This window comes from Lonchura striata, chromosome 25, assembly GCF_046129695.1.
Source record: "Lonchura striata isolate bLonStr1 chromosome 25, bLonStr1.mat, whole genome shotgun sequence".
NCBI classification, from domain to species: domain Eukaryota; kingdom Metazoa; phylum Chordata; class Aves; order Passeriformes; family Estrildidae; genus Lonchura; species Lonchura striata.
Genome location: NC_134627.1, coordinates 3135603 through 3159643, shown reverse-complemented (window position 1 = coordinate 3159643; position 24041 = coordinate 3135603). Strand labels below are relative to the sequence as shown.

General features: G+C 51.1%; 1 protein-coding gene across 1 annotated transcript in view; it reads left to right on the top strand.

Moving 5' to 3' along the window:
• The first annotated feature begins 269 nt into the window (after window positions 1–269).
• The window catches only part of WNT3 (Wnt family member 3), a 52535-nt gene continuing 28763 nt past the window's right edge, over window positions 270–24041 (top strand). The window contains exon 1 of the mRNA XM_021539883.3: window positions 270–442. Coding sequence (XP_021395558.3) covers window positions 363–442 — 80 coding nt within the window. The 5' untranslated portion in view covers window positions 270–362. The remainder of the gene's footprint in view (window positions 443–24041) is intronic.

Sequence of the window (24041 nt, the reverse complement as noted above, 5' to 3'; positions counted from 1 at the left end):
GGAGGAGAGGCTGATTGACAGCCCTGGGCTGAGCCTCATCCCTCACCTTGGGCCATGCGGTCTGATTGGCCGCCTGCTGACATCCCCGAGCCCTGCACTTTTTAATAGACGCTTTTGGATGATCTACGGGGGAAAGGCTTGGAGAGGTGTGTTTCTGACAAGCCAGAAAGTCATCCGAGCCACGAGGGACTTGGCTTCACTCTTTTTACCCCCCCCCCTTTTTTTTTTTTTCCCTTTTTTTTTTTTTTTTTTTTTTTTTTTTTTTTTTTTTTTTCCTGGGAGGAGGGGGAATTCTTCATTTTGGCACTTCATGTTTTTCTGAAAACTTCGCGGCGATTTTCCCCTTGCACCAGCCTGGACTAATGGATTACCACCTGCTTGGACTAATTCTGTCTTTTCTCTTCAATGGCACAAAGGTCTTAGCCGGTTACCCAATTTGGTGGTAAGATTCCTTCCTCCCCTCGCCCTTCCTCTCCCTATGATTGATTAATGAATTCATTAATTATTAGCCATGGGAGCTGCGTGTTCCTTCCTTTTCACCCCTTGCCCTGCGGAGCTGCCCACGGCTGCATGGTGGAGTTGAAGCGTAATTTCTTCAGATTTGACCAGTAATTAATGAAATCAGGGAAAAGTTTGGGGGTTATTTTGAAAGGGTTTCCCTTTGCGCAAATGGAGGCTTCCCTACCACTCTTAATTTCTCCATTTTCAGCACTATAAGCGATGGGCTCTTGGTTCAGATGTGAAAGGATGCGGTTTTATTTCCTTGTGCAATGGGAATTTTGTCTCTCGCATGATTCTGCCACAGGGATTTTCTTCCTTTCCATGAAACTGCAATTAATCCTTAAAAAAAATTTAATTCTATTTTCTGTTTGGTTGCTGCGTTTTTTGGACTTCTTTCCCTTCTTTTGTTGTATTCTGTCATGTGAATATAGTCCGGCAAATAACACAAATGGCACCTGAGAAAACATTCATTAGTAAAATTGCTCAAAGGTGGATTTTGTTATTTTAATTATGGAAATGTCGCTAATTTCTTTGCACCAACGAGAAAAATAAATTTTAAAGGAATTGGTTGTATCTTGTAATGAGGCTGATAAGTAACCTGAGTTACTTATTTTAAAAATAAATCTAACTCTTTATAAAGGAATACAGTAACAAAATGCAATTGGAAGCCCTTTAGAACAAGAAATATAGAATTAAATATTCCAGGTCATTTAAATCCAGCAAACAGCGAGTTGCATAACAGAATATTTCAGTTTATTTCTGTCTTTATGTAGGATTTCTTGCTGGAATATCTCTTGTTAAGTTTCTGTATGTGCCAGGTAGGGGCTGTGAGCCTGACGATCCATAGGGAAAAGAGGGAGATGGTGGAATTTGGTGCTCAGATTCTTGGGTTATTTTCGCCTTTCCAGAAAAGTCTCTCTTCTTTATTACTGAATTCAATCCTTTCAGTGCCAACATGGAGATGGCAAGAAGTAGGTGGGAGTGAACTTGGGAATGGACTGCCATGTCTGGGAATATTTAGAATTCAGGAGGGAAAAGACAATTTTTTTTTTTTTTAAATAATCCATTTATTGCTGTGGACTTCGGGAATGAGAATGTGCCATTCCAGAGGAGAAAGACTGAGAGCACAATGAGAAGTCCCCGCTCAGGAAGCGTTTCAAAGCTCCGCAGGTTCATGAAATGGCTAAATCACAGCAGGTTTTCCTGGAGAATTAAATTATTTCCTCGCCCTGAGCGTGGCTGCCGAACTTCAGGCCCTCAGCCCCGGGCAGGGGAGGCTCCTGAAATACAGAGAGCAGCACTTTGATTCCTTCCATCCCTTCTCTCCCCATCTGGGCACTGCTGTGTGGGCACAGGGATGCGCTGGAGCAGGTCAGGGTGCCAGGGCTGGGTCTGAAGGCAGGAGCTGCCTGGGCAGGGGCACCTCGCTGTGCCATCAGCTCATCCCACCAGCCCCCGAGCTGCCTCAGGCTTTGATATAAATCAGCATTTAATGCCCAAATCGAGGAGGGTTTCAACTCTCAGAGCGAGGAACCGAAACCTTCTCGATGAAAAGGTCTCGTTTTCCCCTTGAAGCAAAAATGTCCCTGTGAGCAAAATGTCTCCTGTGCCCGTTTTCAGGAGCAAACGCTGCAGACAGGTGTCTGCCCCATGCCCTTCTCCCAAACCCCTCTGAGTTCACCCCAAAGGAACAATACAGAGGATGTAGGGCACAGACACCAGGGCATGGCAAGCAGCATCCCTGGGAAAGGAGGGAGTCGAACACCCTCTCCACAGAATTTCATCCACAGATCCAGGTTTTGCATATTTTTGTAGATTCTGGCAACACTGATGTGCCAGAGTCTCTGCTGCTCTGGAGGGACGTGAGGAGGTGCCCCTTGTAGGGCTGAGGTTGCAAATGCTGTGGGGTTTTAGAGGGTTCTTGAAGGCTGAGGGAGCAGGAGGGCAGGAATACCCGGGCCAGGGCTCCCTGGTGCTCAGGCACGGACAATGCTCCCAGAACACACAAATTCAAGGTCTCCTTTGGTCCCATTGAAGGCTTTCAATATCTGCTCTGTGGAAATTAGGTTTATGTGGTAGACTCTGGCACGGTGTTATCTATGCTCTTAAAAATACATCATTTTCCACTTGTCTTCCTGATGCTCTGATCTTTAGGCAGGCACGGAGGAGGCTTTGGGGGATGAGCCCCATTGCAGGGCTCAGCACACCCCAAAACAGGGCAAGGAGAGCAAAGGTGGGGCTCAGCAACAGCCTGGTCCCCTGTGCTGGTGTCCTGCAGCCCTCCAGGCCAGGCTGGACTGGGGCTCCCCAGTTAAACCCATCTCTGTAAACCCGAGACCTTCGGGGGCTGCTTGTGTGGCAGGGCCCCAGGGATGCTGACAGGCAGTGCCCTGTCCTGCTGGCACCACCTTCCTGGGGATTTTCCTGCTGGATAGGGAATGTTTTGGTAGCAACATCAAAACAGATCCTTTCTGCTGTGGGACAGAAACGAGAAAAAGGTTTATTCATGTGGTGGGGAGGAAGTGCCCGTGTGTGCCTTAGGAAGAGTGATGAGAATGGGGTCTGATGGCCTCGGAAATGGGTTTGGGGTGGCTGGAATAATCCTGCTGCTCCACGGTGCAGCCAGACAATGCCAGGAGCAGTGACACTGCAGGGGATAAAGGCAAAGGGATGGAGCAGCTGAGGGTCTGTGGGACGTGTTTGACTGAGGGCCAGGGAAGGACGTGGTCCTTCACCTTGTCCAGAGGGAGGAGAGCCCAAGGGCAGCCCTGGAGCCCTGCAGGGGGGTCCTGCCCCAGCTCTGGGCACAGAGTGCACAGCAAAGGGCAGGTCCCTGTGCTGCAAACCCAGAGCTTGGGGTCCAGACCCGCTGGTGGCAGCAGGATGGAGAAGCCAAGAGGGGGTTTCAGCCCAGCTGGGTTGTTGGAAAGTCCCTGACATCACCCTGTCCCCAGCCAGGCAGCTCTGAGAGCTCCAGGGGTGGCTAAGGCTGTGGGTGCAACCTCCAGTGAGGTATTTTGACACGGGTCCAACCCTTCTTTACATGCTGCCATCCCATTACAGCCGTGAGAGGGAACAAATGGGGCACAGATGGGAAAAGGTCAGCGAAATGCTGCCTGTGAGTGCTGACAGGAGGAGCTGAGGCCAACAAAGCTCCCTCACAGACGTGTCCAACACTTGGGCTGTCTGGTTAGTGCTGCTAAAAGAGAAGGAGGAGATGGGGAGCTGTGGTGGGGCCATGCAGACCAGGCTGCTGCTCCTCCTGACCCCCCAGGAGTGGTGTGGGTGGGGGCAGAGGGGGCAGTGGGGCTGTGGGCAGTGAGGGGCAAAGCTGGGCTGACCTGTGGCTGTCCATGAAAGCACCCTCAGCACCTGACTGGCCACAAGTGTTCGGGATCTTGTGGCTCTAAAGGGTTTTGTGGGCTTCAAGGTTTTCTTCAGCGTTTTTTTCCCAGCCAGGTTTAGCCAGTGGGAATCCCTGTCCCCACCCTGCCAAATGGGATGGTCAATCCATGCCAGGAGAGCCAGAGCTTTTGGAGCTGGGATTCGGGGCCATCCTGACCAGCAGGACAGCCCCAAGCAGATCTCCAAGGATGCACAGGCTCCTGAGCCTCAGCACACCCAGCACTTGGCAGGACCTGCCCGTGGAGTCCTGAGCTCAGCAGCAGCTTCAAAATGCTCCCAGAGCAGGGAGTACAGAGCAATGAGCACTGTGACATTGCTGACCCTCAGGAGGTCTCCTTCCCTCAGAAATTAAGTGTGCCCAGCCCCAGGACAGGGCCAGGGCAAGCCTGGAGCCACAGGAGCACAGAAGAAGGGCTCTGACTCATTCAAGAGCCTTTCTGCCCTTAAGACACAAACCTCTGTTACCATCCTGTAAGTGAAGTCAGGACTAAATTTAAGTGGCCACAAAGAGCTCTGGAGAAGCTGCTTAATTGCAACCAGTTGTTCCTCATTTGGCTCCTTCACTAAGTTTGCCAAAGTGAAGCACTTGCTAAAGGCACCCCAGGGAAGAGCACTGGGAACTCAGGGGGGATTTTGGGCCACCCCACCCTCTCAGCTGGTGGTGCTGGGGTGGGGGAGCCACAAACCAGTGATTCTGTGCCAGCTGTGCTCCTGCTGAGCCACTGCCCCAGCCCTTGCCCTGATGGGGTCAGGTAGGAGCTCACACCCTGTGACAGAGTCAGGGAGATGCCTTGAGAAGCTGCCCTAGAACAGAGACTGGAGGAGATAAAGAATAAAGCAAGGATTTATCAGGAGGCCTCAATGGATCCACCTTGGGCAGCACCAGAGCCCAGCCAGGGCTGCACCCCAGGTGACCCAAAATGGTCACAAAATGCCCCACAGGTCACGGGGTCTCTCACTTTTATCAGTTCTGCTCCATTTGCACATTGGAGTTCATTGTCCAATTCCAGCTTTAGCCCAGGCAGACCCATCCTGCTTGTTTCTCTCTCTTCAGCCCACGTTGTTTGTGCTCCTGGGCTGAGATTTGGATCATTTGTCCTTGGTCCCCAGCTGAGATGAGTGAGAACAGGAGCTAAAATCCTGTCCTGACCCAGCTGGGGTGGCTGTGCCTGCTTGGAGGCTCTCCCGGCCAGCACCGGGCTGATCTCCCCTCTCCAGCGCTGAGCAATCCAACAAAGGGCATTTTCCAAATAAAGGCTCATTCCTGAGGGGACCCTCCTTGCTGCAGGGAGCTGTCCTGGGACATTTGTAGGACCAGACTGCACCACCCTGCACCTGGCTGGTCCCACTCTGTGCAGGGGCTTGGCCTGGAGGCCCCCAAGGATCCTCTCAGCTCCCCTCCATGGTTCTGGCACACTTTGCTGAGGCCAGTGCCACCAGAGGCTCCTCCTGACAGACAGCCCTGGGTCCCTCCATCCCCAGGACACATCTTCTGGGGGTTGTGCCTCACCTGGGCTCCCAGCAGCTCCAACCCAAGGCTCCAGTGCAGCCCCAGGACAAACCTGGAGGTCCCTCCTGTGTCACCATTGAGTCAGGGGTAACACAGACTCTCAATTAGGAGGCTAAAGGCAGCCAATTTATTGGAACCCCTTCTTTTATACCCTGGTCTGATAGAGGTGGACCTGGTTGGTCATTTAATCAACATTTTTTCACATGATTGGTTAATTAAGAAGACACCCTTTGCGGTAAACGAATGATGAGGTAACTTGTTATAAACACCACCTGCAGATAGTTCACAGTTCTTTCTCTCTGCCTCCCTAAAAGTTCCCAGACCAATTAATGGGAAAGCTTATCTGGCTTTCTCTCTCTCTGGCCAGATTGTCACATCCCCACTCCTGTCCCCTGCTCTCCACAACACCCCTGGGCCCAGGCACAGCCACCCCAGTGGGTCAGGACAGGATTTTAGCTCCTGTTCTCACTCATCTCAGGGGGTGTGGGAGCCTAGGGAGGAGTCTCCAGCCCTCCCTCCCTCCCTGAGGGCAGCCTGAGCCCAGGGACAGGGCTCTAAATCATCCTGACTTTTGAATTTCACCTTCATCCCCTAGCTGACACCCAGGGGCATTTGGTTTTTGCTGCTGTCCTGGAGGACAGATGGACATTCCCTGCATGGGTCCGGGGCTGTGAGCAGCAGTAGGAGGTTCTCTTCCCCCTGACACTGGTGATCTGAGTCTCAGTGATGCTCATCAGACCCTTCCATTGCCAGGTCAAACAGTTCAGCATGGCTGGATTTCATGTGGGAAGGCAGGAAAATGTCCAAGGAGCCAGTTTTAGAAAAAAAAAAAAATATTACCAAGGAAGTAATAAAGAGTAAAGAATGGAGCTATCTATTGAAACATGCAGGTGTGATGCACAGCATTTCCATTATCTCTGCTATGTTTTAACTCAGTGATGTTTTCCTCTGACCTGTGCTTCTCATCTCAGTGTCCAAGGCTCAGCATCAGCCCTCTGGTGTCGGAACTCAAAATGTCCCTCAGACATTTTTGGAGGTTTCAGGCCCAGGTCAGAAGCATTTGAGACCCTGGCAGGCAGCTGGAAACAGCTGTGATTTTGGGTTTGAACCGTGGAATGATTTACCAACCTTGCAGGAAGAACAAGAAGTCACAGAAGTTTAGATATTAGAGTAGAAGTAGTCACAAAGTAGAGGGGAGAATTTTTTAGTATTGTACAGGGGGGTTTTAGCACCTGTACAGGGAGTTTTTTACTTTGTACATGGGGGTCAGAGGGTTTAAGATGGAGGAATGTAGGCCGGTCCTGTTCCTCCTCTTTCTTCTTCCTCACCTCCATGTTCTTGGTGATGTTGGCACTCACAGGTTGGTTTAGAGTAGAAAAGCACCATTTAATATAGGTAATAGGCATTGGGGAAAACTGTAACCATGTCACACGTAATGTACCATATAAAAGATAGAAAAGCACCATTTAATATAGGTAATAGCCACTGGGGACAAACTGTGAACATGTAACACGTTATGTACCATATAAAAGATAGAAAATAATTTAATATAGGTAATAGGCATTGGGGACAAACTGTGAACATGTAACTCGCAATGTACCATATCAAAGACAGCAGCAGCCCTGGGCAGGAAGAGAAGAAGCAGTCGGGGTCAGAGAGGATGTCAGGGTGTGTGTGTGCCTCTGCCTGAGCTGTGAGCAAACCACAGCAGCCAGAGGAGAAAATCTCTCAGATAACTTGCAATAAACTGCCTTGAGACCAAACAACAGAGACTGCTGAGTTTCCTTTGGAAGCTCGGGTTGGAGGAGAGACTTTTCCAGCACACGGAGCCCCGGAGCCAGCCCGGGGCTTGGCACTCTGGAATCCCCTGGGATGCTGCTCAGGCCTGGGCGCTGCTGGGACAGAGCCTTGGTGCAGCTCAGCACCCCCAGCACATCTGGCAGTGCTGCTGAGCTGGCCCAGGGCTGACCCTCCCTTCCCTGCCAGCCTTGCCGGGAGCCCAGGCTGTCTGTGGCAGCCTGGCTCAGCCTGAGCCTGCCCCTGATTCGTGCCAGGCCTGATGAAGCATCCTTGGCTTCTCCAGCAGGAGTTTTAAGCAGCTGTCTGAGCTGGCTGGTCTGTCTCACTGGTGTCTGGTGGTTCAAGGTGTGACACCCTATCAATATGGAACATTTTTGAGCATTAAGAGAGAAAGAATTCTGTGTTCAGAGTCCAACCATTCACCAGTGTGGACACATCAAAGTCCTTGATGAAAGTCAAGGCTCATTCCATAAACACTGAGTAGCCATTATCAATTTTACAACATTGTGAAGTTCGTACCAAAGGCCTCTTGAAGTTGGATTCATGATTTTCTTTGTGTCCACTTGGGTATAATCTTGTCCCAGTAGATAGACTGGAACCTGCAAACTGCAACCCAGTGCTCTGACACCGCTGCTGCTGTGTTCAAGGCCACTCTTCCTCTCAGTTTCCCAAAGGCAGCAGCTCTAAGTGGAGCTTGGATGGAATTGTGCTCAACCTGGCACAGCTCTGACAGCTCTGAGCTGCACCTCGAGATGCTGATCTGCAGCCAGGGGACTGTGGTGGGATGTCTGAGCCAGGGCTCTGCTCTGGGAGGTCACCAAGGCACCCTCTGCTGCCGCTGCCCTTCTGTGAGGTGCAGAAGTTCTGTCTCAGCCCTGATCCTGGGGGTTGGAGCCTCTCAGCTTTGGTGGTGGTGCAGCAGCCCAGTGGCTCCAGACTCGACACCTGCTTTTCACTGGCTTTTGTTGGGACGAGACAAATTTGATGTTGACCTGCTCCTGCTCATGCCCACAGCCTCATCCAGTTCCCAGCACCACTCAGAGGCTGGCAGGGATTTTCCCAGAGGACCCAAAATGGGCAGGACTTGTCAGGAGCTCAGCTATAAAATTTACACATCACGTACACAGCTCGTGTTCCCTCACTTACCTGAAGCTGAATTTCAGCCTTCCATTGGCATTGCAATCTTATTCTTACTGACCTGATCTTTCATTTTTGTGTCTGCAAATGGCAGTGGCTCAGTGATCCTCAGTGAAGTCACAGCGATGCTGGGTGTGGTGAGAGGTTTCCAGTACCAGGCTGTGCTATTTGAGGTTGTTTGGGTGAAGTTTTCAGGATAAAGGCAATGTCTGGATGGGACACAGGCTGAGATTTCTGTGTTTGTTGTGCTGTGATTAACACTTGGAACCCTTTAACACCACCTGTGCCCTGATTTATTGCAAATCAACATATATTATTAACACAAAAGGTATTAAAAATCTAAACAGCCTATACTTAAAATAAAAACAATTTTTCTGAAGGAAACATAAATGGGGTTTGATTTATGGATAATAATCTTTTTCTGGCTCTGATTATAATCTGAGCCATCCCAGGCTTTGTTGCTGTAGTTGGTGATGGTTCTGCAGGAACAGCAACATTGAGAGGTTTTTTCTCTGAGAGGCTCCACTCAGAGAGAGGTGCTGGTCTGAGCCTGCTGCAGTCCAGGAGAGCCCTTTGGGATTCAGCAGTCAGAAATCCCAGAGATGACACAGTTCCCCCTTAACAAATCAAAAAGCAAAGAAAATTCATCATTTACAAGTCTCAAAACAGGTCTAGTCAATCGTGCTCTGTCACATTTGATAGGTTCTATTGAAGTATTAATTCCTGGGAATTAATATTATTTCAGCTTTTTAATATTAATTAAAAATATTATTATTTAATATTAATTCTTTGGAATTAATATTATTCCAGCATTTTTAATATTAATTCCATCTTTTCCTGGGATTAGCTTTCCCTTGGGACAGAGGGATCTTGAGAGCCCTCTCTTCCCTGGCTATTGACTGGGACCATACCCTGGACTCATCAGGAATCCCAGAGTAACCCCAAAACCAGGAGTTTGTTTGCAAACCACGGGGTCCTGTAGTGCTCATTGCCCTGGCTGGGATCCCCCTCCAGTCCCACACCCAGCAGACACCGAGGCTGCTGCTGAGGCACCAAAACCTCCGTGGCCAGGGGCTGGAGCCTCGGCTGGAAGGGCTTCCAGGCCTGGAAATGCCTGCTCCTCACCAGGGCTGCCAGTGCTGTTATTCGTTTTTAGGTTGGAAGTAAAAAAGCAAATTTTGGGGATTTTTTTGTTTTTAACATGTGTTTTTTATAGAGGTGTGTTTTGTTTTTTAGTGGTTGGCAGTTTTGTATTTTCTTTCCATATGTTTATTGTAAAATTATTATATTCTATTTTTTTGATTCTGCAAAATTTTTATTAAAATTCTATTTTATATCTCATTTTTATGTAGAATAGTAATATGCCATCCCTGGAACATGAAAGAATCACGCTCTGAAAAGTAAATTTGTGCTGATAAAGGAGCCAAAGTATCTAATTCTCTATTTCTCTAATTTCATTTCTGAAGATGAGTTTCCTGATTTGCTAATTTGCTCATTTGTCTTTTTCACAATTCACTGAACCTGTCTGCTTGTAATTAATCTTACAAATCTAATCAAGTCTAACTGGCACCTTTCCCAGTGCTCACACTTCTGAATGAGAAACATTTTCCCTGCTGCTCTCCAGCACTGCCCTGGCTCAGGCTCCAGATCTTCTGCCCCCTTTTTAACAAACAGACCCTCACTGGGGCAGGAGGGGTGATAAAACCTTGAGGGTTTTTTATCCTGATCCCATTTCTATGTCACAGAGTCACCCAAGTTTCCTGCAGTTACTTTCTAGAAATTGTGGAGATTCATAATTAAGAAGTTTCCTGCAGTTACTTTCTAGAAATGGTGAATATTTATAATTAAGAAATTTGCAGTGGTCCTTTTAAAATGTCCCAGGAGCTTTTCCCAGTCCTACCAAGGGGCACTCAGCTCTTTATTCCTCTCTCCTTTCTCCCCTGGGCTTTGGGAGTTTCTTGCTGCCAGGGGCACATTTGCAAGGCAGATTTTACCTGCAGAGGTCTCTTAGATGTTCTGGGGGGAGTTTCTTGTTGGGTTTTTTGTTGGTTTTTTTTTATATTGTTGCGAAATAGTTCAACTGTCTTTTAAAATTCTGGTTATTCTATGTTATCTGCTCTGGCCTGATGAGGTTTGGTGACAACCAACTCCCCTTTAATTAATGAAATTCACCTGTTGTCTGTCTGACAGGGAGTTTATGCAGAACACCGAGCCATGGCTGTCTCTGTATTTTTACTTTTCCTTTCCATTTGCTCATTTTTTTTCCCTTACAAATCCACAAATAAGATCTCCAGAAAGCAAGTCCTGGTTTGTGGGTTTGGTGGGGCATAGGCTGCTGCTTCTGTTGGTTAAGTGAGACCCTAAAAGGAGCTGGGAGTTGATAATAAAGAGACTCTTTGCCTCCAACAGTGGTGCACTGCTCAGGATCACAGTTTTGGAGGCAAAACCCCCAAAGGAGACCCTTCCATTTGTGTGCTGGGGCTGGGGCTGGGATTTTCCCTTGTGCTGGGGCTGTGATTTTGATTTTCCCATCCTTTGGGAAGCAGTGGCCCCTTTGTGACATCCCTCACCCCAACGCCAGGAGGGTTGGGAAGAGCCAAACAAAAGGGGGACAGCACCACCATGGCCATGCTCAGAGGCTCTGGAAGCCTCTGATTTTTTTGTTGAAAATCAGCCTTTTCAGAGGACACAGATGAGCCCACCCAGCTGTGACCCCGTGGAGTGCAGATGTTTCCTCCCAGCTCTGCAGGAGCTGCCTTTGCCCAGGAGTCCTGGCTCAAGGGGTTTGGTTTCAGTCCTAACACTGTCCATGCTCCTCGTGGGAGCCTTGGTCTGTGCTGTGCCTGAGGTTTGGCTGTGCCTCCCCTTAGAGCCCTGAGCACCCCAACAGCTCCTGGGGCTGCTCCACGGAGCAGAAAACTCTTGGGTTCCACCTCAAGCCTCAAGACCTCAGCTCAAGGTGGGCCTTGGCTTCTCTGCTTGGGTGGAAACCGCACACAAAATGGAAAATCAGATTTCTGGTGGGGTTCTGGAGGCTGTGAATTCCAGGCTTGCTGGTGACACCTCAGCTGGGTGTAAAATCTCCCCTGAGTGCTGGAATGATACCTTAGGGAAGTGTTCAGTGGGAAAAGATGTAGAATGATCAAAGAACGTTTGCCTTGAGGTTGGGCTTTCAGTTTCTTGAGTCACATCAGGCTCCAGAAACTCCCCAGTTCCCTGGCCTTACACAAAATATCATCCCCATCCCATCACCCATCCCCCCAGCTTCAAACTCAGTTAAACTTTACTGTAGCTGGTTTTGGGCTGGAAAAAAAAAAACATATTCCCAATGATTAAAAAGAAGAAATTTGTCAGTAAAAATAAACCTGTAAGAAAAGATCTGATTTTTCAAATTGAGTCATCTCTGTTCCTGACCAGAAACTCTGGGAGTAAAGGATTTTTCTCATAACTCCAGATCAGATTGTTTTTTACAAAATAGAGAAAATGGGATTTTTTTTACATTTTTTTACATCAGAGTTTTGCAAGGACACAGAGTGTCCAGCAGAGGAGGGTTGGGGTGGGGGAGCAGAGCTCAGAGTTGTGAACAAACCTGGGCTGGGGGAAGCTGTCCCTGCCCATGCTGGCATTGGGATGGGATGAGCTTTGAGATCCCTTCAACCCAAACCATTCCAGGATTTTGTGGGGATTCTGTGATCAAGTTTGGTCATGGCCACACTGCTCAGGGTGGTAAAGCACAAAGGAAACCTCAGAAGACAGGAGTGGATGGCACTCAGTGAATTATCAAATTAATTGCAAATGGCCATGAAATAATGCAAATTGGGAAAAGGGTCCCAAATCTGCACAATATCAATACAGGTCAGATTTTCTGTTAGGGCCACTTTGACAGACATTAATTATTATGGGATGGTCTCTGCAGGTGATGCTTCAGTGCTCACTAACCAAGAAGTGAAGATGAGCAAAATCTACAAGAATTCACTTTTCTGTTCCTCCTCCTGCCCAAATATTTGGGGCCACATTGGCTGATAGGTGATAGGAAAGGTCTCTTAGGAGCTGTTGGATTTGCTCTCAGGACAGAAAATACCAGCATGACATTATTTCAGTCATTCTTTATCTTATTGTTGCACCCCCAGTGTGCAGATCTTTGCATTTCCTGTAAAATGAGGAAAACAGACCAAAAACCCAACAAGGGACTGGAGGGGCTGAATTTCTTCAGGTGATGAGACAATACTTAGATTTGCTGCTTGCACAACTCCAAGTGTTTACAAAACACATCCTGCAGGTCACAAATGATGGCAAGAGTGTGGTGAGGAACAGTTTGTTGCTCAGATTTAAGAACCTGCTGTGGGTTGGGTCAGGTGGGCAGCCAAGCCCCCCACTGCTGCTTTTCCCTGCATGGGGAAAAGAGTCAGAAAAGTAGAAGTGTTGGATTATGCCCTTTTTTGACCCAGAGATGGGGCAACTGAGAGGTGTTTTAAAAGCTTTTATTCCATTTTCAGTCTCGTGTGAAAGGTGAGATAATACAGATATTATAATTCACACCACCACAATCAGAAGCCAACTATTTCCTAATTACAATACACTGTAAGCATTTCTTGGTCTATCAGACCACACCATGCTGTAAATACCTTAAAGCAAATCATCTAAAATTACCCCTCGTGGGCCCTACTACAATGCATTTTTTGAATAGTTTTTAATAGGGTTTTTTTATCCATTTCCTGCATAAAAACTCATGGCTGGAACTAAAGGCAGTTTAATAGGGAAAGAAAAGCTGCTGCACACACAAGCAAAGCCAGGTGAGGAGTTCCTTCAGTCCTGCCCATCACAGCAGGGGTTCAGCCCCTGCAGGGCTCCATCACCTGGGAGGCAAATACCAGAACTCCAAACATCCCCCACCTCCTCCGTCTTCCCCAGATTTTTGGTTAGTTGGAAATTCATCATCCAGGGGCCTCTTCAGCACGAGTCCCCTCCCTTGGGGATGCTCCCAAATATTTTCCTTCCTCCCAACACCCAGCCCAGCACATCAGTTGAGGTGCCCGGAGGAGTTTGCTCCAGGACCAGCCCCAAACCCCAGGGATGCTGCTGGCATCCCTTTTCCTTCAGAGGGTGTAAAGCACATTGCTCACATCTTGTCTTGACTGGAGTGGCCCAAAAGCCACCATTTCATTTATTCAAAAGCTTATTGTTGCTGTCTGGTGAAAATATTGGACTTCTGGAATTAAAATTAACTGAGATAAATGTGTAATTAGATTGTGGGGCATGTTCCCAGGAAGTGCTGAGGGGGTGCACAAAGCATGGGCTGAGAAAACCCCTGAGCATCACCTCACTCAGTCCTTGAGCACAACAATCCAGAGACAACCTTCAGCTCAGGGCACCCTGATACCTTGAGAAGGATGACCTAGAACAGAGACTGGAGGAGATAAAGAATAAAGCAGGGATTTGTCAGGAGGCCTCAATGGATCCACCTTGGGCAGCACCAGAGCCCAGCCAGGGCTGCACCCCGGGTGACCCAAAATGGTCACAAAATGCCCCACAGGTCACGCGGTCTCTCACTTTTATCAGTTCTGCTCCATTTGCACACTGGAGTTCATTGTCCCATTCCAGCTTTAGCCCAGGCAGTCCCATCCTGCTTGTTTTTCTCTCTCCAGCCCACGTTGTTTGTGCTCCTGGGCTGAGATTTGGATCATTTGTTCTTGTACCCAGCTGGAGAAGGAATTGTTTTGTCTCCCTGCTCTGTGCAGAATTCACCATCCCCTCATATGAAGACCAGACCCACTCACAAAAGCAGCACAGAACCTGAAAAATACAAAAGCTAAAACCTGAGGCCTCATCCCCACATCCCATCCCTGCTGGGAGCTGAACTGCGCTGAGCCATCTTTCACCCTTGTCTTGTTTTTCGTGGTGCTTCCCAGCAAAGCTGGGCTTCCCTGGGAAGGAGGCAGCACCACCTACACTGAGCTTTGGAGGACAGCCAGTGTGGCACATGCTCCAGTCTCTCCTGCAATAGTCATGGCAGTTTGTGTCTCACACCTTTCCAGAGCTCAGAACCTTCCACTCCAAGTGCTTGGCTCTCCATGGAAAGAGAATAACAGGACCCAGTAGTAAAGCAGCCTAATTTTTCACCACAGGAAACCACCAGGACTGGTTCTAGATCTGGTTTCCACAGGATTCAATTTGCTTTTTCACCACAAGAAACCACCTAATCTAGGAGTTATTCTAGATCTGGCTTCCACAAGATTCAATTTGTTTTTTCCATTCTGGATCTGACACGTTAAGATCCAGTTCCTCCAGCTGAGACAGAACCGGTGCCTCCTTCCTGGGGTAACCCCAGGCTGTCCATAGGAGCAGAACCAGCCTGGGGACTCCAGTGCTGGTTCTGGGGTGCAGGGAAGGACCCTCCAAGGAGAGAAAGCCCAGGCACCCCCCTTAGATGCCTCCCCAGACTGTGGCACAGCTGAGTGGATGTGGCAATTCCCATCCACGGGGTGTTTTCCATGACGTGTGAGCGTTGGGGAGCTGCTTCCCAGTTGCCAAACTGTGATTCACCCTGGGTGATTTCAGGACAGTTGGCACCAACCACTTCTTGAGGCCACCCACCACCACCAAAGGGACTCCCCAAACTGGAGTTTGCCTCCCCAAAGGGACTCCCCAAACTGGAGGCATGGCTGGAGGGCTTGGCTGACCAGTGGGAGATGCCCAGTGGGAGATGGACAGAGGGAGATGCCCAGCACCCTCACTAGCCTGAGTGGAGAGCTCTTCCTTCCTTCCCAGGTTTCTGATGTTCATTCTGGCCCCAGTGTCCTGTCCCCTGTCCCTGGCAGGACACATTTCACTCCCTGGTGCCAGTTTTGGGAGGGAAGCAGGAGGGGAAGGTGGGTGGTGCTGGGAATGGCCGACAGGCAGGGCTGGCAGTGGCAGCGAGGGCACAGCAGCCCTGGGAGGTAGCGTGGCCTCGCTCACAGCCCTGCCAAGACCCAAACAAACCCCAGCTCCTCTCTTTGGAGAAAAGGTTTTACAGCGCTGGAAATCTCGCTGTGTTTATTGTGGTCACAGCCTGGAAGCCTACATTTGCATATGCAAATAATATGCATTTATGTAAATTATGGGTTGAATAATTATCACAGTCCCCGCAGAACATATCCTCTCCCATGGCAAATCAGTTGATTGTGTTTTCTGAGCCGAGAGTGGCACTGCTTTGAGCAGGCATTGCTGAACATAACATTTCTATCTGGTTCAGGGAACAATGCAGGAGCCGGTTCTGGGCACACCCAGTCCCTTGTCAGCAACTTCATTCAGGTTCCTGCCAAGGACAAGCAGCTCCAGCCCCATCCCCATCCCCATCCCCATCCCCATCCCCATCCCCATCCCCATCCCCATCCCCATCCCCATCCCCATCCCCATCCCCATCCCCAGCCCCATCCCCATTCCCATCCTATCCCCATCCCCATCCCCATCCCCAGTTCCAGCCCCATCCCCAACTCTAGTCCCAACTCCATCCCTATCCCCAGCTCCATCCCCATTCCCATCCCATCCCCATCCCCATCCCCATCCCCATCCCCATCCCCATCCCCATCCCATCCCCATCCCCATCCCCATCCCCATCCCCATTCCCATCCCATCCCCATCCCCATCCCCAGCTCCATCCCCAGCTCTGTCAAATCCCCATCCTGCTCGGTTTGTGGCAGAGTTTGGGGTCAGTCAGACCCGGCCCAAGTCCTGACAGGGAATCCCCTCTGTCCCCTCCTGGCACAGAAGGGCCAGAGAGGGCAGGGGGCAGTGGGGGCAGTGGGCAGCCCCAGCTCCATCCCCATCCCATCCCCATCCCATCTCCATCCCCATCCCATCCCCAGCCCCGCCTCCCCCTGTGCTGGCACGCCGCTCGGAGCCAGCCCGTGTGCGATGCCAGGACAAATCGCTGGCAGCAGATGCCAAATCCCTTTGAAGGCCATGACAGGGCCCTGGGTCACCCGAGAGCCGCGGCTCGTCCGGAGAGGGCTCGTCTCACGGCAGCGCCGCTGCTGCAGCAACGCGGACCCGCAGCCGCGCGGAGGATGCTGCGAGGGATGCGGGATGCGGGGTGCGGGATGCGGGATGCGGGATGCGGGATGCGAGATGCGGGATGGGCACGGCCCCGCTCGCACCCTGCGAGCCCTGCCACGGCCGCTCCCGTGGGGCAGAGGCATTCCCTGGCAGAGCTTGGGGTGGGTCCGACCTCGTTCCATTCGGTTTTTCCGTTCTGGATCTGACACAAAACGCTTTAAGATCCAGTTCCTGCAGCTGAGGCAGAACCGGTGCCTCAGGCTCAGCCACAGTGCCCAGGATGGGCAGCACAGCTGGGCACTGACCACTGACCACTGCCCCGACTTACCACTGACCACTGCCCCCACTGACCACTGCCCCCACTGACCACTGAACACTGCCCACTGCCCACTGCCCACTGACCACTGTCCCCACTGCCCCCACTGACCACTGCCCACACTGCCCCCACTGCCCACACTGCCCCCACTGACCACTGCCCACACTGCCCCCACTGCCCACACTGCCCCCACTGACCACTGACCACACTGACCACTGACCACTGACCACACTGACCACTGCCCCCACTGCCCCCTCTGTGCCAGGGGAGGACAGAGGGGATTCCCTGTCAGGACTTGGGGTGGGTCTGACTGACCCCAAACTCTGCCACAAACCGAGCAGGATGGGGATTTGATAGAGCTCCTGTTGCTGTCTGGGCCAACTTCTGACTTCTCCACGAGGCCACTTGAGGCCTCAAAATCTCAGCTGGGCTGTTCTTCACACCCAGTGTGATCTGAGGAACGTTTTGGCCCCAGTTCCTCCCCTCTGTCACCCCCAGGCCCCAGTGCCATCAGCACTGCAGCAGTGACCCCTCTCTGTCCCCCTCCTGTCCTGCCCCGCTCCAGGGAATCACAGAATGTCCTGAGCTGGAAGGGACCCCCAAGGATCACCCAGTCCCACCCCTGGCCTGCCCAGACACCCCAAAATCCCACCCTGGGCATCCCTTGCAGTGCTGTCCAAACCCTCCTGGTGCTCTGGCAGCCTGGCCGGCAACAGAAAAGCAGAGAGGGTGGCACGAGGAGGGGAGGTTGAGATTGCAACACGAGCAAAGAGGGTTAAAATGAGCAACAGAACAAAGTGGAGCAGAAAAACCCAGGGGTTGGAGATTTAATGGAGAAAGAAATTTGTGACTGAGCAAAGGGACTGTGAATTGGTGACATTTTGGGGATGAAGACCTTCTCTCATCAGAAAGTTAATGGCTTTTAGGGTGGGATTTTTCACAAGTGATGTTGGGTGTTAGAACCCAATAAAAAAGCAGGAGATTGGGAAGTTTTGGCTCATTCCCATCTCAGTATTGACCAAGGAGGACACAGAAGGGAAAGGGCAGAAAGGAGAGGTGGGGAGGGGAGGAGGAGGAGCTGCCCAAGTGTGGGAAATGCATTTGCAAAGGATTTTTTTAACCTGATTGAAAGTGTCTATAGTATTGTATATTTGTATGTAAACACTGAGACAGGGTGTGCTGGCTCAGGATGGCCATGGAGTAGAGATGACATTATTGAGAGAGAGATTGAACTAGAAACAACTTTCAACAAGTTTCAAAAATGGCCTTACAAAAAGACCAGTTATTTTAGAGAATTAGAACTGTGAAAGATACTTTTTAAAAAGACCACATGAAGAAAAAATATAAGTGATTAGTGTTAAAAATAATAGCAGCATTGTGTAGCAAAAGCTAATAGGCTAAAAACATTTGTAAGGTATCATAACCAAGAAATATTTAGCTTCTAATAGACTAGTGTTGAATTTTACATCTCTTGTGTCTCACTCTTCATTGAGACTGATAATGATGTAAAATCTTTTTAAATGCCTTTCAGTTGGCCCATCTCTGTAAAAGCTAAGGGAACCAACACCTGAGCAGTGACACTGGCTCTGGACAGAGCCGTGGCAATTCCAGCTCCCATATATCCCAGAAAGCTCAGGCAGGCAAGTTGGGATGTTTTCAACAATCCTTGTCTTTGTGACAATGGCACTGATCTCACCTAGCACATCCTTCTTCTCTTTCCACTCCTCCCCACCACCCTGCCACACCTCCCTGTCCTGCCCTCGTAACGTGGTGGATCCCAGAATGGTTTCAGGCAGATCTGTCCTAAAAGCCCCAGAGAAATGCTTTGGGTCCTTCAGCATCAAATCCATGGTGTGGATTGCCAAAGAAGTGAATTTTAACCACAGAATCAAGGGTTAGTCGGGGTTGGAAGTGACCTCTGGAGATCACAGAGCTCAGCCCTGCTCAAAGCAGGGTCAGACAGAGCAGGGTGCCCCAGGCTGTGTCCACCTGGGCTGTGTTCCCAAGGATGAAATCTCCTCAGGCCACCTGTTGTACCACCCTCACAGGAACCAGTTTTCCCATGCTCAGAGAGAATTCCATGGTTTTCAGTTTGTTCCCATTGGCCTGTCAGAGGAGTTTGGTTGCAGCTTCTCCACCCTTCCCTCAACCACTTATTTCCACACACTGATGAGGTCTCTGCTTGGGTTTTTCTCCTGGCTGCACAGTCCCAGCTCTCCCAGCCTCTCGTACATCAGATGCTCCAACCCTAAAGCTCCTTTGCTGCTCCACCAGCTGTGCAGAGGTTTCCCAGCCCCACAGGCCATTGCAGAGAGCATTCCCATGCTCTTTAGGGCTCTTACCTCCCCACAACACCCAGGACTGCCAGGCAGGGCTGAGTGCTCCCCTGATGCTCTCGTCCAACTCCAATTTTCCCAGCCTCATCCTCTGAATCTGCTCCTATCCAGGCAGAAAAGCTTCCAGAAGGGCCAACCCCACCTCACTGACCTGCCCAGGTGTTTGAGGGTTCAGGGGGTACTGAGGGTGGTACCACCAACAGCGAGACCCAGCCCACCGCTGGGGACTCTTCCCTGAGCATCCTCATTTCTGTTGGGGCCACACCCCACCTGAGCACAGGCCAACAAAGGCTCCCAAAGCAGCTCCTCGGGAATGTTCTGGGAGTGCCAGGCTGGTTCCAGGCTCTCACAGGCACTGCTGTGGGTGATGAGGCCTCAGGTTTCAGTTTTTGCATTTTTCAGGTTCTGTGCTGCTTTGGTGGGTGGCTCTGGGCTTTGTATTTGTGAGTTCTGCACTGAGCAGGGAGACAAAACAATTCCTTCTCCAGCTGGGGACCAAGGACAAATGATCCAAATCTCAGCCCAAGAGCACAAACCCCATGGGCTGGAGAGAGAAAAACAAGCAGGATGGGAGTGCCTGGGCTAAAGCTGGAATGGGACAATGAACTCCAGTGTGCAAATGGAGCAGAACTGATAAAAGTGAGAGACCGCGTGACCTGTGGGGCATTTTGTGACCATTTTGGGTCACCTGGGGTGCAGCCCTGGCTGGGCTCTGGTGCTGCCCAAGGTGGATCCATTGAGGCCTCCTGACAAATCCCTATTTTATTCTTTCTCTCCTCCAGTCTCTGTTCTAGGGCAGCTTCTCAAGGCATCACTTAGGGCTGTGTTCCTGTACCAGCTCGTGGGGGAAACATCCCCATGGCTTTTCCAACAGCCTGGTGCCTTTCTGCTCATCTGTTCAAAAGGTTCCCTGTTTAAAAAGTGAAGCACCTGCATGGTTGGTGCTTGCAGCCTCATCCCACTCCAGTGGGGGTGGAAAGTCAGGAAGGGCCATTTGGGATAATCAAACTCCCAGTGCCCAGCCCAGGTGTCCAGAGTGCAGTGCAAGAACCTCCTCAGAGGGGAAGAGGTGACACAGGGCACTGGATCTTGGCCTAAATGTGTCAATGGTCTCAGTTTGGCACAAGGGGAGCCTGAGAGACGAGCCTGGAGGGAGGTGACCAGAACAAGGACACCCAAAGGGGGTTCCCTGAGCCACCTCTCGGTGTCAGTGGATGATGAGGCACTGATGTGGGTGGGCCTCTCCAGGCTCAGGCACTTCCTGTGGAAAAATGGGAAGCGAGCTCCCAGGCGTGCCTGTTCTCTGCTGGCTGGAGGAGGACCCAGCACGAGCAGGGTTTGCAGTAAAACCCCATCTCTGAGCACTCAGGCACACTCTGGGCCACAGCTCACTGAGTCACGGTGCCACAGAACAATCATTTAGGTTCATCTGGTCTCCAGGGTCACCTGCTGGTCTCTCACCACGAGAGCCTGCCCAGAGCAGCCCCCTGAGCACCGTGCTGGTCTCCACTGCACTCCCACCTCTGTGTCCCTGTCCCCACCCCAGGGAGCCCCAGCCTGGCCATGGGAATCCACCTGTGGTCTCACAGGTGCTGAGTAGAGGGGGAAACCACATCCCTCGATTTTCCAGTCTTGCTAGTGCAGCCTCAGGATGCAGGTGACCTTTTTTACTGCATGGACACAACAGCTCATCCAGCTGTTCCAGCTGTTGCCCATCAGGATCCTCAAGTCCTTTTCTGCAATTGAGTCAGTCCCCAGCCTGTCCTGCTGCATGGGGCTGTCCCAACCCTGGCTCAAGGCCTTGCATTTGCTTTTCTTGAGCTTCATGAGGTTCATGGAGGTGTCTGAGGCCAGGCTGGACGGGGCTTGGAGCCTTGGTCCAGTGGAAGGTGTCCCTGCCCATGGCAGGGGTGGAACAGGATGATCTTGGGAGTCCTTTCCAACCCAAACCAGTCTGGGGCTCCATGCTCCTCATTCTGCCTCCAAAGCCAGCTGCTGGCAGGGAGGGGAGGGGATTATCTCCTAATTATGCTGTGATTGAAATTCCTGTGCTCAACTCATTTAACAACCAGTCAATATCTTCATCTTCCTTCTGTGCTCCACACAAGCCTCTGAATTTCATTATTTCTTTAACTGCCAGGACTTTGAGCCCCAACTCACCACCTCTTGTGCTTCTTGGTGCCAGGTCCCTGGCAAGAGCCAAGACATTTTTGGAGAACTGCTGTTGGCCACTGAGTCACACTGTGTGACCAAAGAGTTTTATTTGTGCAACAAGGAACATTCCTGAGGATCAGGCATTTATTTTCTTTTAGTTAAGACCCTCCTCACTCCAAAAAATAAAAACGCACAGGGATTTAGCACAGGTTGCCCCTGTTCTCTGCCAATTTTGCCACAGCCCTTTGTCAGTTGTTGTGCCCAAGGATCTCCATCTGCCTCTGAGAAATGAATGTGAGCTTCTTGGACAGGAAAAAAAATACAAAAATTCCATGGATCTTTCAGAGATCTGCAGCACAGCAGGGCTGTGCTGAGTTCCAGCACAGACAGAGCCTGGACAGCTCTCCCAGGAGCCAGGGCCCTGCTCAGGCAGCACTCCTGGCTCCACGTGGGCTCTGTGAAACAAGAGGAGACCACCGAGGTCCTGATCTGAGACCCTGAATGTCCTCAAAGGGCTTTGCCCAGCCAGGAAAAGTCTGAGAGCAGGAGGGCGAGCAGAGTGGGCAGCGCAGGCTGCAGCTGGTATGGAGTGGCAGGAATGGCTTGATTGGATATTGGGAAGGGATTCACAATTCACAGAATCACAGAATCACTGGGTTGGAAAAGACCTTCAAAACCATGGAGTCCAACCCAGCCCCAACCCACCTCAACCAAGCCCTGGCACCCAGTGCCACCTCCAGCCTTGTTAAACACACCCAGGGATGGTGACCACCACCTCCCCGGGCAGCCATTCCAGAACTTTATCACCTTTCTGTAAAAACCTTTTCCTAATATCCAACCTCTATTTCCCTGGGTGCAGCTTGGGGCTGTGACCTCTGGCTCTGTCAGCTCCTGGAGAAGGAGCCCAACCCCAGCTGGCCACAGGCACCTTCCAGGAGCTGCAGACAGTGCTGAGGGCACCCCTGAGTCTCCTTTTGCCCAGGCTGAGCACCCCCAGCTCCCTCAGGGGTTCCTCACAGGGTTTGTGTCCCCAGCCCCTCTCCAGCCTCGCTGCCCCCTCTGGATGCACTCGAGCATCCCAACATCCTTCCCAAAGAGAGGGGCCAGAGCTGGGCACCTCGAGATGTGCCCTCAGCAGTGCCCAGCACAGGGGCAGGATGAGCTCCCTGCTCCTGCTGTGAGGGTGAGAGGCCCTGGCACAGGTGCCCAGGGCAGCTGTGGCTGCCCCTGGATCACTAGGAGTGTCCAAGGTTGGGTTGGACAGGGCTTGGAGCAGCCTGGGACAGTCATTCCCATGGCAGGGATGGAACGAGATGGGCTTCAGGGTCCCTCTCCACCCAAACCATTCTGGGATCCCACGGTTCTCTGGAGCAGCTCTGGAAATGCCAAACCAGGGTCGTGTCTGCAGAGCAAATTACCTCTGGTGGGGATGGGTGGGAGGCAAAGGGGGGGCAGGAAACCTGTGAGGGATCAATAAAATGACCCAGATTTGGCCCAGGGACACTGAACTTGGAGTTGTGAGGAAGCCTGAGCTGCAGGAGGGCTCTGGAGCAGAATTTGTTTCTGCTCCTAAGCCATCAGGAGTCAAATCCCAGGAGAGACTGTAAGAGAGGTGCCAAGAGGATGGACACAGCAGGGCAGGAGGGGACCAGCCTCACCTGGGGGTTGGAGCAGCCCCCAGGATTTTGGGGTTTTCAGACTGTGGATGTGAGCTGCAGACAGAGCGCTTGGGAAAGGTTTAAAGCCAGTTTCTTTACAAAGCTTGTTTGGGTCACAAAGGAATAGAGCAGTGGGGGAAAAATCAGCAGGGGACAGAGGAATTTTCCTCAGTGCCTGAGGGTTCAAGGAAGCCTGCAGCACCGTGAGCCCTCGCACTGGAGGGGTCAGCACAGCCCATCTGGGGAGCCTCTGGCCTTCCCCCAGCCCTGCTCGAGGGATCCCTGTGTGATCTGCAGTTAGCACAGAGTTATTTGTAATTACAGAGTCGCCTTGGACTCATGGTGTGCAGAGCTCCTGTGCCCTGCCCATGCCCTGCAGGCCTCAGGGTTTTACCAGAGGCTGCTGGAGGACTTCAGCTTTAGTTAGAGAATATTGATATATTCAGGAATGTTGATAATATTGATCCCCCCCTACACAACAGCTCCTGTGCCATCCTCCTCTGCTAGCACAACACCCACTGAGTGGGCTCTGCCTCTCACGGGCACAGGGGCAGGAAAAAAATCTCCCTTGCAAAGCCAGGCAGGGCAGTGTGACCCCTGAGTGTGATCCCTGCACCCCGAGGCTGAGCAATTCACCTGTCCTGGCTCCAACAGCTCCTTTCAGAAAGGCACAGGCTGGATTTGAGGACACTCAGTGTAAGAGAATCTGCAACAAGTGTTGGGCATTGGTCTTTTGCTTTGAGATTTGTGCCTTTGCACTCCCCTGGCCTGAATTCCCACTCACCAGCTATTGTCCCACCCTTTTCTGCTGGACACAAAGTCTTAATCTTCCCCTCTTCCCACTGTAACTAAATAATCTCTCAGAAGTCTTTCCAATAGACTGATCAAACTGTCAGCATAAGCCACTGCCTCAGCTCGCTGCTGTTGCTCCTTTGTCCCCTGCCCGTGTTTAACATCCCATTTACAACAAGGAGGAGGCTCAAACCACTCCTGCAGCAGTGCCTGCAGCATCCTGAGCTGGGCGAGACAGCACAGCCCCAGCCAGGGCTCCACGGAGGAAACAGAAGGGCAGAACCACCCTGAACACAGCCAGGAGGGAAGCTGTAGGCTTCCCCAGAGCTGAGGAATCCAATTCCATAAACACCACCCCATACTCCTGCCCTGGATGTCTCATTTACCTCTGCTGA